Source organism: Spermophilus citellus, assembly GCF_964194105.1.
Source record: "Spermophilus citellus genome assembly, chromosome: 3".
Lineage (NCBI taxonomy): Eukaryota > Metazoa > Chordata > Mammalia > Rodentia > Sciuridae > Spermophilus > Spermophilus citellus.
The window spans coordinates 217,707,196-217,724,377 of record NC_138184.1 but is presented as its reverse complement, the minus strand read 5'-3'; the positions used below and the strand labels follow the sequence as shown (position 1 = coordinate 217,724,377).

Sequence of the window (17,182 nt, the reverse complement as noted above, 5' to 3'; positions counted from 1 at the left end):
GCCTGCCAGGTGTCATGTGGCGTCCCACAACCACAGATTCCTCACCTGTTTTAGAGTTCTCTGTCTTATTCCAGATGTGAAAATATTGGTTTGTTCTTGAAAATACAAATAAAGGAATGAATAAATAAATAAACTGCAACCCATGCTAATTTTTTTTTTCAAATCTTTTTGTTGAAGGAGGATTATGAAAAAAACCAGGCACGGAGGTGCATGCCTGTAATCCTAGCTACTCAGGGGTGTGAGGCAGGAGGATAGAGAGTTCAAACCCAGCCTCAGCAATTTAGCTAGGCTCTAAATAACTCAGCGAGGCCCTGACTCTAAATGAAATATAAAAAAGGGCTGAGGATGTGACTCGGTGGTTAAGCACTCCTGGGTTCAATCCCTAGTATGAAAAAAAGGGAGGTGGGAGGAAGGAAAGAAAGAAAATAAAGCATCAATAGGTTCAGCAGTGAACTTCACTGTGCAATTAGATGTAGCAGCAATCTTACTATGTGGCTACAAGTTTTTGGGCTTCCTTTTCTCATTTATTTATTTATTTATTTTGTGTGTGTGTGCTGGGAATTGAACCCAGCGGCACTTCACCACTGAGCCACATTCTCAGCCCTTTTTTTGAGACAGGGTCTCATCAAGTTGCTTAGGGCCTCAACAAGTTGCCTGGCTTTGTACTTGACATCCTCCTGCCTGAGCCTCCTGAGCTACTGGGATTACAGGTGTGCACCACTGCACCTGGCTCAACTTATTTTTTTTTAAATATTTATTTTTTGGTTGTGGTTGCACACAATACCTCTATTTATATATGGTGCTGAGGATTGAACCCAGGGCCTCGCACATGCTAGGTGAATGCTCTACCACTGAGCCACAACCCCAGCCCCAATTTATTTTGGGGGATACAAATAGCTTTTGGGTTTTGTAATTGTTATAGTGTCTTCTCTATTTTTTTCCTTATTTTCATAAGCTGGAAAAACAGAGATATTAGACTGTTTAAAGCTGAACACCCTGTTGGCTTTATTTGTAATGCAAAAACTATTTAAAATTTATTTTATTTGTGTATAATCTTTTATGATCTAAAAAATAAATAAGTGTGTGTGTGTGTGTGTGTGTGTGTGTGTGTGTGTGTGTGTCTTGGGAGTATTGGGGATTTCACACATGCTAGGCAGTTGCTCTACCACTGAGCTACATCCCCAGCAACTATATTTTTTAATCAAGTTACCCTTAATATACATTATGCTTCAGAACTAATAAACCAAGATTCCAGCAGGAAAGGGCACTAGAAATTTTTAATTGCATGTATTTTACTCCTCACTCCACCTCTCCCCTGCCCAGATTTCTTTTTTTTTTATTGAAAAAAGTTAAAATTTTAATTGAGATATAATGCACATAAAATTCTTCTTCTTTTTTTTTTGGGGGGGGGGTACCAGGGATTGAATTCAGGGGGACTGGATCACTGAGCCATATCCCCAGCCATATTTTGTATTTTTTTTTAGAGACAGGGTCTCACTGAGTTGCTTAGCGCCTTACTTTTGCTGAGGCTGGCTTTGAACTCGCCATCCTCCTGCCTTAGCCTCCTGAGCCGCTGGGATTACAGCTAAAATTCTCCATTTTAAAGAGTAGAAGTCCAGTGGTTTGTAGTGTATTTACTGTATTGTGCAACTGTCAACAGTATCTAACTTGAGTATCCTCCAAAGCAACCCTTACCTGTTAGCATTCAAGGTCTCTCTGCCTCCCTTTCCCCTGGAAACCTCACTACCTTCTGTCTCTGAGTTTGCCTCTAGACATTTCATAGGAGTGGAACCATAGCATGGTCTTTTGTGTCTGCTACCTTGGCTTGTATGGTTCCTTTGTGTTGTTGTGTGAAATAGTACTTCTATCTGTTTTCAGGGCTGATTCCATTGTGTGGATAGATCACTATTGTTTATCCATTGGTCAATAGGTCAACATTTCCTCATTTCATTTTTTATTTAAATCACTTTTTGTTTTAGGATTTGGAAAATTTTTTTCGTTATTTTCTTCCCCTGTGGCTTAAACATGTCCAGATTTACTTTTTCTAGTCTCTAGCCCAGTGATGTCCAAACTTCTTTTTGTAGGTGACTTGAACAGCAAAACTTCTGTAAACAGTGTACAGCATACATGAACTCCTTTATGGTAGTCACCATTAAACCCCAACAGAGAATGTTCTTACTGTTGGTGTGATCTTAGAGGCATCCTATTTAATTCATAATGAATAATTAAAGCCAGAATAGATATGAACAATGCTGTATTGTAAGTAGACTCACTGGGCGAGGCTGAGCTTTGGACCTAGAGTACCCACCCCTCTGGTCTGCTTACACTGAAGGCCACGTTGGCTTCAACAACCTGCTGTTTCCACAGTGTCTATGCTGGATTCCACCAATGGCAGTGGAGGAAAGTGGCAGGCAGGCAAGCAGGCTGGGGCAGCACCCTTCCCCAGATGCTACTTGATTTTCTCTCCTTCAGATACCTGCGGGTCTGCAGCCCCTTGGTGAAAACTGCTCTCAGGAAAAGATCTGGTATCAGTCACTTGCTATATGTGGGGAAGCTCTTTATATCTGTTCAAAAATCTTCATCATTGGACACCTGTAATCCCGGCGACTCAGGAGACTGAGGCAGGAGAGTTGCAAATTTGAGGCCAGCCTCAACAATTTAGTGAGGCCCTGAATCTACTTAGTGAGACCCTGTCTCAAAATTTAAAAAGGTCTGGTGATGTGGCCCAGTGATTAAGTGCCCTGAGTTCAATCCCTGGTACAAAAATTCAAAACAAAACTTCATCTATTTCAGAGAAGTATTTGACATTTTAGTACTTGAAGTCACTTTTAGAAAGAAAAATAGCAGGGGCTAGGGTTATGGCTCAGAGGTAGAATGCTCGCTTAGCATATGTGAGGCCCTGGGTTCGATCCTCTCAGTACCACATTAAAAAAATAAAGGTATTGTGTCCAACTACAACTAAAAAAAAAATATTAAAAAAAAAAGGAAAGAGGGGCTGGGGATGTGGCTCAAGTGGTAGTGCGCTCACCTGGCATGCGTGTGGCCCGGGTTCGATCCTCAGCACCACGTACAAACAAAGATGTTGTGTCCACCGAAAACTAAAATAAATAAATAAGGAAAGAAAGAAAATTGCATATTGAGAGATCAGACTGGAACTTTAAGCCAAGTGGGTAACACTTTAAGGAACTGTAAAATAATAATTTTTTTCCTCTTTAAATCTAACAGTGGCAGTCTGTAGCAATTAAGTTTTCCATGAGCTTTTGAAACGGGGACAGAAGCATTTCATGAGATTTCCATCTCCCTCTTTTTCTCCATCAGTGTTAAAGGTAATTAGGGGAAGGCTCTCCCCCGGCTTCTTAACCTCACCTAAGCCCTCTAATAAATGTGATGTCAAGGCTCAAAAAGAACCTTTGAGTCAAGAAAAGATTTTACAGGGTTCACTTTAGCAAAAAGATAGAGGATTAGATTAGGACTTGACTAATAAATAGGCTATGAATGTTAGAATTTTTAAGATATTTAACATTTTTCTCCAGTTTTTAAGACAGTTTTAAAGAAATGTTCAAACATACAAAAATATATGAGCTCTTATATACCCATCCTCTAACTTCAAAGTTTTTTGTAACATTTTAAGTCTAATTAAAATTATTAGTAATAATTAAGCCCATCTGGCTAACAGGAAGTTCTGTTTTTATGGAAATCGATTGAATGGGAAAATATGTGATTAGCATTCATTCATTCATTCATTCTCCCCCTTGGTAAGCATTCTGAATCACAAAGCCAGATTGTCTAGGAATAAATAAAGAATGCTGGGTAGTGCAAACATCTTCTAAAACATTTTTTTTTTTTTGAACTGGGGATTGAACCCAAAGGTGCTTTACCACTGAGACATATCCCCAGCCCTTTTTAATTTTATTTATTTATTTATTTTTGGGTGGGGGCGGTGCCAGAGATTGAATTCAGGGCACTGGGCCACTAAGCCACATCCCCAGCCCTATTTTTTTTTAAATTACTTATTTTATTCATTTTAGTTGTTGATGGACCTTTATTTTTTATTTATTTGTGGTACTGAGAATCGAACCCAGTGTCTCACACATTCAAGGCAAGCACTCTACCACTGAGCCACAACCCCAGCCCCTTGTATTTTTTTAATTTAGAGACAGGGTCTTACCGAGTTGCTTAGCACCTTGCTATTGCTGAGGCTGGCTTTGAACTCGCGATCTTCCTGCCTCAGCCTCCTGAGCCACTGGGATTACAGGTGGGCACCACCATGCCCGACTATTTTTCTTTTTCTATTTTGAGGCAGGGTCTTCCTAAGTTGCTGAGGCTGGTCTTGAATTTGTAACCCTCCTGCCTTCTGAATCTCTGGGATTACAGGCCTGTGTCACTGCTCCTGGCTGAGACTTTTGGTTTACCATATTTAAGATTCCAGACCAGCCTCCAGACAGTTCGTTTTGGTACATAAAAGAAGTGCCTAAGAATTTTCATGTCTGCCAGGGTTTCCAGGTTAACGGAACAGATCCCTAGTGGACCCTACTTTGAGAAATGGCTCCATCATCTAGACTATAAATGATCGTAATGTTTGTGGCAGTAGTTTAAGTCACAGAGCAAATTCGGCTAGGTTTGTCACCTAATTAATGGTTGTCAATCATCAGAGGCAAAAAAGGAAAAGTCACATTTTAAAGGAAGCAGCTTCTTCCATAGCTCTGGATTCACAGGTGTTGGTATACTGATTGCTGAGTGTGCAAGGGCTTCTGTGCCCTCCTGACTTCCAGCCTCTGAAATCCACTTGAACTTGCTCTCAGAAAATAGCATCAGTTGTTTGTCAGGAGCCTGTGGTTTTAGTACTAGAAGTTATTACTATCCAATGGGAAGCTAGTTCATTCAGCACCATGTGTTTGGAGGTTAAGTGCTTCTTGTGGTCTTAATCTTGAAGTTCATATGTGGTTCTCTGTGCATTTAGACAGTGGGCTTTCTTTTGGAAAAGCTCTGCTTCCTGAGATGAGTAGAGAAACTGTTCCCTTGGAGGGAGATGAGAACCTGGTTACAGCCTGATGGTGATGCAAGCACAGTCCTGGTACTCTCCCAGAGAACAGAGGCTCAGCCTTACTCATCTTTGAGTTCCCAGAGCACTGTGTACACATAGCCTGGCCCTAGTCGTGATGCTGGTGATGAGGGTGTCAGCTTGAAGGAAGAGGGTAGGTGGAAAGTCCTCACTCATATGGAACAGAACTTGGTCTGTGTGGAGCCAGAGTGCAGCCCATGGAGAGCAAGGAGCAGGGGTGTAGAGTGGCTGCTCCCTTGCTGTCCCATGTGGCCCTCTGCCAGAAGAGGACAGAAGGGCACTGTCTGTGGGCCCACTACATTGGGAGGCTCCAGAAGTCTCTCATCTGTGCCAAGCATTATGAGAGGGACAGTGAGTTCCTTCCTGTCCCTGAAAGGCCTTTCAGGGCTCTCCTGCATCATAGGATGGGTGAGCCCGAGAGCCTGGCTTCTTCCAAGAACTGGGCTTAGTTACAACACAGATCTATTCCAGAATGTACGGTGCTCCAGAGTTTCTGAGTAAGGGGACATCTGAACTCATGGGCAGGCCATAGCTTCATCCCCTCTCCAAACCCATCCAATTTGGTAAAGCTGACTGTCCCAGTCCTAGTTGTTCAGCTCAGGGCTCCCTGCCTCCTGTTTTCTAGTGTACAGCCCATGTTCACTTATTTCTTTGTCTTTTCCTCTCTGACCTTCCCAAGAGTTATGTGCAGGTCTTAAAGCTCCACCCTTTGATTTCTTGGAGGCAGAGGTGACCAAGCCAGAACATTGGGCAGCTACCTTGTCACCTGACATGTATGCCAGCATGGGAGAGGTAGAAGTCTTGGAAACATGAAAAGGAGTTGGGAGAGGGATTCCCTGGAAATTCCCTGGAAAAGGAACATGAGTCCCCAGTCTCTCAGTGCTCCTTGGACTGTAGTCAAGAAGGTAGCTCCTGTCCATCAGGAGAGACTGGCTCTGAGGTGTTTGTGCTTTCCAGAAACTCATAACTCATCTTACTGCCTTTCTCTGGTGGATGTCATCTTTCTCGCCACCTCTATCGGAGTAATGTCTACCTGTGTTGGAGTCAAGAGACTTGCTGTAGAAATCAGCAAGTCAGTTACTTGAGTTTATTTAGTGTAAGACACCTCTTCTTTGGCTTCCACTTGGTCTTTTTTTTATTTTTAGGATTGCTAAGATGACCTCCTAGTTTTCCTTGGACAAGACAGATGACTAGTGACCAGGGGTTTCTCCTCCTTGGTTGAGAGCAGCTGGGAGACACTCTCCTGGTGGGACTCCATGGACAAGGCGGGTGTGGGTTTACATGAACCATCAGGCCAGAAGAGTAGAGTAGTCCAGTGGAGAGATTTCCATTTTGGTGTGGGCTTTATTTATACTCTTCTTTGGGGACTGTTAGCTCATCACAGTGGTTCTTAGCACCTAGTTGTGTTATATTTAAATTTGGCTTTCTAAGGTTCCAGTCATCCCACAATTTTCACTTTCCATGGTTTTAGTCACCCACCTGGTCAACCATGGTCCCAAAATCTAGTAAGTGCAGTGAGATATTTTGAGAGAGAGACGATATTCATATAAATTTTATTACAACATATTGTTCTCTTTTATTATTAGTTATTGTTTGTAATATCTCACTGTGCCTAATTTTAAATTAAACTTTATGTAGGTAAAAGAAAAAACTGTTTACATAGAGTTCCATAGTAACTGTAGTTTTAGGCATCAACTAGGGGTTTTAGAACATATCCCCCTTGGATATGGGGAGGCTACTATGTTTTCCTAAATTTGTTGATGACATTGGCTAAAAGATGCATATAAGGAAGTTGGTAGGGGATCTGAGACTGGGTAGTCTCAACATTGTTTCTCCTGGGGTGGGAATTTTGAACGGCACATTCCTCTTGTCCCCACTCCTGGGTGGAATCTGTCAGGGATAAATAGTGTGGAGTGTGGGCCAGAGATCTGCTTCCCTGGGAGGGTGGCCTGGCTGGCAGGGCTCACTGAGTGTGCATCCCTGTTCCCCCAGGCTACCTGGAGCTCCTCTCATTGCTGACATGATGACAGTGTGCAGGCCAGCCAAGGGCAGCCAGAGCCAGACTGCAAACCTGAGCTACAGATTGGCTGACAAGTAAGAACCACCATCTCACACCCCCCCAACTGAGAGCTTGCTCTTGGTCTCCTTCCTTTTTCCACCACCTTTCCTCCTCACTGACCCCGCTTCCTTGAGCTGAGTAGGTTCAGTTAAATCCAAAGAGTGCTTCTGACAAACCATGCTGTGTTCCTTCTCAGAGTCCAGCTAGGGCCTCAGTGACTGACAAGTCACTCCAGGTGAGCCTCCCATAAATCATCTCCCTGCACTGCACTGAAGACTCAGACCAGGGGCTGGGATTATGGCTCAAGGGTAGAGCGCTTGCCTTGCATGCAGGAGGCACTGGGTTCGATTCTCAGCACCACATACAAATAAATAAATAAGACTCAGACCCAAGCCAAGTGGTCAAGAGAAGTCTGACTGGTGCCCGGTATGTTGTGGTGACTTCAGAACATGACACCATTATGCACTTCAGGCCGGGGGTTATTTTTCTGAGTACTAGGATGTGGAAGTATTTCACTTATTTTTGAACCCTAAATCTTTGCAGCTGTGTCTTCCCCATCTTATATATCAGCATATTGGTTTCCTACTCCCAGAGCTTTTTCTCTGATACTCTGGCACATTCTGCAAAGCATTTGGCAATCACTGAGCTGGTCACAGCTTGCACCACAGACCCAAGCCCATTTGGGGATAGCAGAATCCTGAAAACAGGAACTCTAGAAACTCTTTTGAGTGTAACAACCACATGAAAAAGGCACTGTCTTTAGGGACACTTGAAATGGTTTCACCACCTTTGCCTGCTTTGCTTGAGCTTAATAAATTCAAAGAACGCTTCTGACAAACCATGCTGTGTTCCTTCTCAGAGTCCAGCTAGGGCCTCAGTGACTGACAAGTCACTCCAGCTGTTTGGGATCTTATATAACAAATGGAATGATTATAATGACACAATTGCCACTATTGATATCAAGATTTATAATGTCTACTGTACTCTGGGAACATTGTGTATATTAACTTAGCCATTCATTTATTCATTCATTGACTGAATACATATTTACTGATTGCCTGCTATGTACCAGGAACAGTAAACAAGATCAGTTTGGCCTCTGCAGTCAGAAAGTTCCAATCTAGAGAAAGGAGATAGGATTCTTTTTTTTTTTTTTTGGTTCTCTGGGGGTTGAACCCAGGGGCACTTAACCACTGAGCCACATCCCTGGTCCTTTTTATATTTTATTTTGAGACAGGGTTTCACTAAGTTGCTTAGGGTCTCGTTAGGTTGCTGGGGCAGTCTTTGAACTTTTCTTTCTTTCTTTTTTTTTTGTAATATATTTTTTAAAAATGTTTTCTAGTTGTAGATGTACACATTACCTTTCCTTTATTTATTTATTTTTATGTGGTGCTGAGGATTGAACCCAGTGCTCACATGTGCTAGGCAAGCATATTACCCTGAGCTACAACCCCAGCCCACTTTGAACTTTTAATCCTCCTGCCTCCCAAGGTGCTAGGATTACAGGCTCATACCACTATGCCCTGCAGAACTCTATTTTAAGAATAAAAAAAAAATGGAGCAAGACTGAAACCTAAATTCTACTGACTATAAAACCCATGTATTTATCTACTGTTCAATATTGCTCAGTAGCGCATGATGGTTATATATTCTATCATCACTTGTCACCAAGCATGCACTAACCCTAATTGTGTTTTTGTGTGTCTGTCCTCTCATTACATCTTGCTTCTGGCATCATAAGAGCAGGGATTCTGCCTTTTGAGCCCTCAGTAAAATAGCAATGGTCTGATTGTGATTCTAAAATCTGAATTCATGTTAATGTCATTAGTGTTGACAGGACAATTTAAAATGTTTTTCTCTTTTGTAAGCACTCTGTTATGAATACTAATTGTTTATTTAAATAAGGAATTCTGCTTTCATATCCATGGAAAATGTGTTTGCATTTTCACAAGTTTCTAATTTATGCTGTGTAACCAAGAACACCAGCATAATTTGTATGCCAGTGTCTCCATTGAGGGACAAGTTTTTACATAAACAACTGTTAGTCTTTGGAATGAACAGTTATAGTAACAGCATGCATGAAACTGCTGACTATTCATCCCTTACTGTGAACCTTCATGGAGTCTCAGGATCCCTATACAGTCAGATTTATGTATATTTAGAAAATGTGCCATGAGGCTGGTCCATGAATGTTCACTAATTTCAGCACTTCTAAGATCACTGTGTTTGGTTTTGTAACCTTTGCTGGTGGAAGAATGTTTTGTATTTCAAAACACATATATTCTGAGATGAGTTTAAAAATGTTTTTCTTTCAAAATATTTTCTAGCATCTTCATGGCACTATCTAATCTCCTCAGATCACACTTGGAGGTTTATATCCCCACGTGTATGACTAGGGGATAGTCAATGTCTGCCATTGTGGAGATGTTCATTCTTCTGCTCTGCCAACTACAGAGCCATTAGCTACACGGGGCTACTGAGAGTACTTGACTTGTGGCTGATGCAACTAAGGGACAGAATTTAATTTAATTGGATTTAAGTTTAAATATCCACATGTGGCTAGTGGCGAGTATACTGGACAGTGCATTTCTAGGCCATGTGTAAAATTCAGATCTGCCTATTTATGCAGACATTCATTTAAGTAGCAGATATTTATTGGCTACCTGCTGTGCCAGTGTTGTTTTAGGTACCAGGGGAGCAGCAGTAGCAAAAACAGGCCTAAACAACAAAGCATTTTCACTGCCCTTGATGAAAGTTCACCCCAGTAGTGCTCACAGTCTATAGGAGGCTCATTCCAAGTACACCTAACTCATCATGGCTTTACCCACTCAACTCAGGATAGTTATCAAGCCCGGAATTAGCAAAGCTTTGTGACTTATTGTTCAATTTTTGGGTACTTGGGAATGGAACAGGGGCACTTAACCACTGAGCCATATCCCCAGTCATTTTATTTTTATTTCTATTTTTTTGGGTATCAATTGAACTCAGGGGCGCTCAACCACTGAGCCACATCCCTAGCCTTGTTTTATATTTTACTTAGAGACAGGGTCACTGAGTTTCTTAGCACCTTGCCTTTTGCTGAGGCTGGCTTTGAACTTGCTATCCTCCTGCCTCAGCCTCCCGAGCCACTGGTATTACAGGCATGTGCCACCATGCCTGGCAGTCCTTTTATTTTTTATTTTGAGATGGGGGTGAGGGGGTGGAGAGGTGGGTCCCTAAGTTACTGAGGGTCTTGCTAAGTTGCTATGGCTGGCCTTGAACTTGTGATCCTCCTGCCTTACACTCCTGTGGTGCTGTGATCACAAGGTGTGCACCACTATACCTGGCCTCTTTCAGTTTTTAAATAGTCATTGTAAAGAATAAGAAAGCAAGGATGGGGCTGCGGATGTGACTCGCCTGGCATGTGTGCGGCCCAGGTTCGATCCTCAGCATCACATACAAACAAAGATGTTGTGTCTGCCGAAAATGAAAAAATAAATAAATAAATAAATATTTTTAAAAATTTTTAAAAAAAGAAAGAAAGCAAAGATGGGCTGGGGCTCAGTGGTAGAGTGCTTGCCTAGCATGTGCAAGGCACTGGGTTTGATCCTCAGCACCACATTAAAAATAAATAAATTTTTAAAATGTCTATCAACAACTAAAAAAAATTTTAAAAAATTCAAGGAAAACTTGGACTATATAATCTTTTCCTCATGAAATTGCTCTAGGGGCTAGGAGTGGCTCAATGGTAGAGCACTTGCCTGGTTTGTGTGAGACCCTGGATTCAGTTGTCAACATCACAAAATAAGTAAATGAAAGAGAAAGGAAAGAAGGAAGGAAGAAAAGGAGGGAGGGAGGGAATTAAGGAGGGAGAGAGAAAGAGAAAGAAAGAGTTACTTGTTATTTGTCAGGGAAAAACAATAACAGCCCCACCATTTATTGTATACTCATAACACACTAGATACTTTATGTGGACTGGCTCATTAAATGTTTATAGCCACCTCATTAGATGCGTGTTATTATAGTCTCCATTTTACAGGTGAGGAAACTGAAGTTTAGCAGACTTAAATTTAAGTTGCCCATGGTTAGTGGTTGAATTAAGATTCAAATCCAAGTCTGTCCGACTCCAAAACCCAATTGCTGCCTTTTATTCCACCATGCTGTCTGCCCAAGAGAACATGAAAGTAATTTTTTTTAAATGATGACCTCAACGTTTATGGTTTACAACTAGCATGTAACTAAGTTCTAGTCAGTCTCCATGATCAGCCAGGCACAATTAAGAATCCCTCACCCCGTGTTTGTCTTTCTGACTCAGGGTCAAGGTGGAAGGTCCAACGATTGGGGAAGCCCCTCTAAGGCAACTCTTTCAGTCCTACATTCCTTCCCCCAAGACTGATCGAGAGTCGCCCTTCAGAAGGAACCCCCTGGAAAGCCTAAATAACCTCATGCTGGAGGCAAGAATGGACATGTTCAGCTCAGACATGATCATCAGTGGCTCAGCTGTAGACCTTGGCCCCAACGAAGCCAGCAGGGCTGGGAGGAAGCAGCTAGGTGGTGTCCAGAACCTGCGCCCTTGCACCCGAGCTGGAGCCCGGCACAAGGCTTTTAGCATAAAGGACAAGATATCTGAGTGGGAAGGCAAAAAGGAGTTGCCCACTGCAGCACCCAGGAGGCTAGTGGATGAGCAAGAGGATTACGGGCCGTCCTGCATGTTGGAGAGAGGTAGTATCGAGGTCGTGAGAACTCGGGTCGCAGAGGGTAAGAATGGAATGAGGCCCGAAACAGAGAGCCTGGAGAGTGAGAGGTGGAGAGGGGCAGTGAACATTGGGGGTCCGGACATAGAGAGGAGGCCAGACCTTGGCCATCTCAAAGGGGAACCAGAGGCCTGTGGGAACAGAGGCCGGGAGCCGAGGCTCTGGAAGCCACACTTCCAGAATGACCACCTCTCGGTGCTGAAGCAGGTCAAGAAACTGGAGCAGGCATTGAAGGACGGGTCAGCGGGCTTGGATCCCCAGTTGCCGGGGACATGCTATTCCCCACACTGCCTGCCTCACAAGGCAGAGGAGGAGCCCCAGCCTCCTGAGAACCACCGGGGTGGCGTAGAAGCTGGCCGCAGGGGCCACCACTTGGATCTAGAGGACAGGGAGCCCACCTCTGAGGCTACAGAGGGGTCCCCTACAAAGCCCTTCATCAACCCCCTGCCCAAACCCCGGAGAACGTTCAAACATGCCGGAGAGGGAGACAAGGATGGGAACCCAGGCGTTGGCTTCAGGAAAGAGAAAAGAAACCTGCCTCCCCTGCCTTCCTTGCCTCCCCCACCACTGCCCTCCTCCCCGCCTCCTGCCTCTGTGAACAGAAGGCTCTGGACCGGAAGGCAGAGACCCAGTGCTGACCACAGGTAGGTGCTGTCTGGCTGGTGCCCCTTTTTGTGACTGTGCTGTAGCTTAGATCCCATTCCAGCTGCCTGTTCTCAGCCTAATTATGTCACATTAAGTTGAGGATCTCACTTGGAGTTACTGGAAACTGTTCATAGCATAAGGTAGTTTGGTGATTTACCTAGAAATGTGGTTACCATGCATGTTCTGTTTCTTCTCCTAAAAAAAAGAGTATTTACTTTTAAAAATTACCTTTCAAATGTGATAAAGTCTTATAATTGGTCAGTGACTAAGAGGTAAGTGAAGAATTTGTTTGAAATTTGCAGTCTTCTAACTGGTAGTACCTGGTATCTACTTGGATCTTCCAACTCTCTTTCATGTTTTTTCTTGGAGTGGGCTTGCGAAGCACATTGTCTGGGGCTACTTTGGCCTCTTGTTTACCTTTGTAACCTTGAACAAGTTACTTCTTGAAGCCTTATTTTCCTCATTTATATATACAGATGCATCATATGATAATATGAAAATGACATTAAATAATAAAGTATGTTAATGCTTAAAAGTAAAACCTGTTCTTTGGAAACAATTTCTTTCCTGCTTTGAAACATAATTTGGGGTCCATTTCTAATTGATTTGATACCCACTAACCTAGAAATCAGGTTTAGAGCAGAACTTCTCAAAACAGTTATCTGTACTTACTGTCCTTCCTTCTTTGCCTTCTGCCTTTTCCTCACCCGCTCCTCTTGGGCTTTGACCCTTCATCCTGAAGCTGTTCTTGCCCAAGGCCACTGGCAACTTCCATCTTGGTAAGTCCAATTTGCGAATTCTCTGATCTTTTCTTAATTGACCCCTCTTGGTATTTGAGGACTTGCGCCATCTTGAATCACTGTCTTCACTTGGCTTCTGAGTCAGCCACTTCCCTGCTGACCGGGAAGTCCTCTTCTCTGGCTTCTCTCCTTCTACAAGTCAAGATAGCACTCCTTCTCTTAAGCCCCCACACTCCAAACCAGGAGCACACTAGGATCAGACTTCTCTCCTTCATCTCCCTCCACCCTTTAAGTGATCTCATCCAATTCCATCACTTTAATGTCAATTACATGCTTACGATTCCCAAATTTAGATCTCAAGCCCTGACTCCTCTCAGCTTCAGGTTTGTGTAGTCATCTTATGCTTGGGTCTACATTTGGTTGTGTGATAGTTGGGATTTAACATGTCCCATCCTATATTCCAATTCAGACCACCTCCCAAACTAATCATCATCTTGTTAAATGGCATTACCTTTCATTTAATTATTTTTTTTTAAATATATTTATTTATTTATTTATTTTAGTTTTCGGCAGACACAACATCTTTGTTTGTATGTGGTGCTGGGGATCGAACCCGGGCAGCACGCATGTCAGGCGAGCGCGCTACCACTTGAGCCACATCCCCAGCCCTTCATTTAATTCTTAGACCAAAGAGCCAGGAGTCTTCTTTGATCTTTTCTTTCACACAGTCCTTCAGTTCTGGTTTTAGAACTTTAACTTGCATCTGACTACATCTCCTCCATTGCTACCCCTTTAATAACTTTGGATCCGTTTCCCACCCCCAGGATATTCCTCCCTCAGCAGTCAGAGGAGTCTTCCAAAAAATATATATAGATCATGTCACTCCCCCACTCAATGTGGTCTGTCAGGTAGGAGTCTCTTACCTTCAAATAATATAACTTCTTATGTTCTCTTCCAAGGAAAAATAAGTTTCATATTCTAAAATTTTATATATTTACATAAATTATTTCCTTTTAAAAATGAAATCATGCTGCATATACCATTTTTTAAAATATTTATATTTATTTTTTAGTTGTAGTTGGAACAATACCTTTATTTTTTATTTATTTATTTATTTTTATAAATTAAAAAAATGATTTTTATGTGGTGCTGAGGATCGAACCCAGGGCCTCACACTGCTAGACGAGCGCTCTACCACTGAGCCATAACCGGAGCCCCTATATATCATTTTTTATTTAGTGTATCATTGAGCTCTTTCAGTGTTACCACCTTTCTGTTTTGGGGGGTGGGAGGTGTACCAGGGATTGAACCCGGAGGTGCTTTACCACTGAGCTACATCCCCAGACTTTTTTATTTATAATTTTGAGACAGGGTCTTGCTGAAGCTGGCCTCAAACTTGTGACCCTTTCTTAGCCTCCTAAGTTACTGGGATTACAGGCATGTGCCACCACATCCAGCACTACCTTCCTTTTTTTAACTACCACATTCTTTCTAGCATGTTGATAAACTTATTTTATTTATCCATTCCCCTAATGATGGACACTTAGGTTGTTCCCAGGTGGCATATAATACTGTATTATGCAGCATATAGTATTAGAGAGGACTCTAAAACCAGAGTACTTACTAGTTGTGCTACTTATTAGCTGGGTGGCATTGTACAAACCACTAAATTTGCATTGGTCTCATTTTGCTCATCTGTAAAATGGTGATAATTATAGTATCCACTTCATAGGGTTTTTTAATAATTATATTATAAATCTCCTATTTATTTCCTTATTATTTTTCAAAACTGTCTTGACAATTCTTGCATGTATTTATCAAAATATTCCCTATATCACTATCAAATTTCACACAAAAAATATGCTTGCATTTAATTGCAGTTCTGTGCATTTGCTGAGTTTATTCATAAATGTTTTATCTTTTTCTTGCAATTATTAATGAAATTTTTTTCTCATTAGAGGGCCTGGGAACTATTTATAATGTATATTATATTTTTAAAAGACACTTTAAAGAAATACCTTTTATTTATTTTTGTTTTTATTTTTTATTTTTTGGTACCAGGTTGGAATCCAAGCCCTGCATATTCTAGGGAATTGCTCTGTCACTGAGCTACATCCCAGTGATTTTGAGACAGTCTTGCTAAGTTTCCCAGGTTGGCCTTGAAATGTGCCACTGCACCATGCCCATTTGCTGATATTCTAAGGTTTTTATACTAGTATTCCATATTGGAGACTGGTCAATAAAGGCCTTTATTGTACTACCTTTATCAGGCTTTGGTACCAGTATATGTTAGGTCTGTACTTAGAAACTCATCCCATGAAATATCCAATGTCCAAGAGATGAGTGTTGGGGAAAAAGAAAGGTTGATTCAGTGGCCAAAGAATGAAGAGGGAGCTTTGCTCACAAATCAGTTTCTTCTCTTCAAGGGGTAAGCGGTTATAGTATAGGAAAAATGAGGGAGAGGGACAGGCTAATAAAGGTGAGGAAAATTCTTTTCTTTTCTCAGAATAGCTGGAGATCTTCAGGAACTCAGGTGTCATCTCTTTACTCATTTCATGGTCTGGCATTTCCAGTCATGGTGACTGGTAAGAGTCGTCAGCCTTGAAGTAGGTTAAGAGAGAGACTGGGCAAGTCTAGGTCAAGTTAACCCTACATTATAGCTCTGGATAAAACATGTCTCAGATGGTCACATGTCCATATGCAGAACTGAATAGAATCTGACCCAAAGGTTAGGGCAGCAAAGGAGACACGTGCAACATGAAGACAGATGCCAAGCATTTTCATCCTGTTCCAGTCACCGTGGAACCTCTGAGGACTCAAGTGAAGAGTCACTGTTTTCAGCAAATGGCCTTCACATTCATTCCTAAAGGGTAACCTTGGCAACCATTATCATCATAACCCCAGGTCAGAGTGTAGGGGGAAAAAAAAAAAAGCTATTGGGAGACTAATAATTTATTGCCCAACCTTGTGACCTCTAAAATTGGTGATTTTTAAATCAACTAACAGCAAATAAAGTTAGAGGGTCTATTTAGGTTTACCCCTGATGACATGTAGAATTTAGAGGCTTCCTTCTTTATGTTTGGAATCCTTCTACAGTTCTTTTTTTTTGGGAGGGGAACTAGGTTTGATGATAGAAATTGAACCCAGGGGCTCCTGTGTGTTAAGCTTGACTGAGCTACACCCCAGCCCTCCAACTCCCAGTTCTACATCCTTTCCCAAACCAGCACCAAAGCCCAGCTTCCTTGATAGTGTCCTGACTTTTCTTGCTCCTGGTCTGTGACTTCCCATGTAGTGCTTTTGTGGCATTTTGGGGCTGTTCCTCCAAGGGGCCTCCTCCCCAGGGGCAGGTTGGTTCTGGTAAACTGGAAACTTTCATTTGGGCAGACAAATCATCCTGGTAAATAGTTATTCCCACTATCTTTTCTCCCTCAGCTACCATCTGCTGTTTTCAGTCTTTCAGCATTTTCTTTATAACCAGCTAAAGTTACTTAGTTTCAGTCCAAAGATGAAATTTTTCTTGGCCAGTTTGAATATGGTTGCATCAGCTGTGTTTTAAGAATTTTGGCTGTAGGTTTTTCATTTTGTTTAACATAGTATAATGGAGGTGGTTAGGGCAAGATGTTCATTTTCTATTCTTTAAAAAAGGAGGGTAAAGAATGCTCTTTTTTGTGGTCCTATCTCTTAAAAAAAAAAAAAAAAAGCTTCGACCATGCACTTGGCAGACTTGCTGCCTTCTCTGTGGCAGGAAAGCCAAGCCAAGGCTGGAGAAAGAAATGATTAAGGATTTTGAGGTTCTGAGGGTTTAGAGTTACACAGCTAAGCTGTGAGCTTTAGAGATTGTATCCAGCTTATTTTCACTGGCCAATTAGTACACCTCATCAAGAGCCAGACTAGTGGGTTCAGATCCTCAGTTTGAGAAAATGTGTTTTTCTTTGTCTTTTCT

General features: G+C 42.0%; 1 protein-coding gene across 11 annotated transcripts in view; it reads left to right on the top strand.

Moving 5' to 3' along the window:
- DENND2A (DENN domain containing 2A) overlaps window positions 1-17,182 on the top strand; it is a 94,282-nt gene that overhangs the window by 24,796 nt on the left and 52,304 nt on the right. For 7 of the 11 annotated variants that reach the window (XM_081287454.1, XM_081287452.1, XM_081287446.1 and 4 more), the window contains 2 exons: window positions 7,055-7,156; window positions 11,416-12,498. The exons of 1 other annotated variant lie outside the window; for it this stretch is intronic. In XM_081287454.1, coding sequence (XP_081143580.1) covers window positions 7,083-7,156; window positions 11,416-12,498 — 1,157 coding nt within the window. In that variant the 5' untranslated portion in view covers window positions 7,055-7,082. Of the gene's footprint in view, window positions 1-3,232; window positions 3,327-7,054; window positions 7,157-11,415; window positions 12,499-17,182 lie in introns of those variants that run through there. 3 more of the 11 variants (XM_081287455.1, XM_081287453.1, XM_081287449.1) reach the window with 2 other exon arrangements.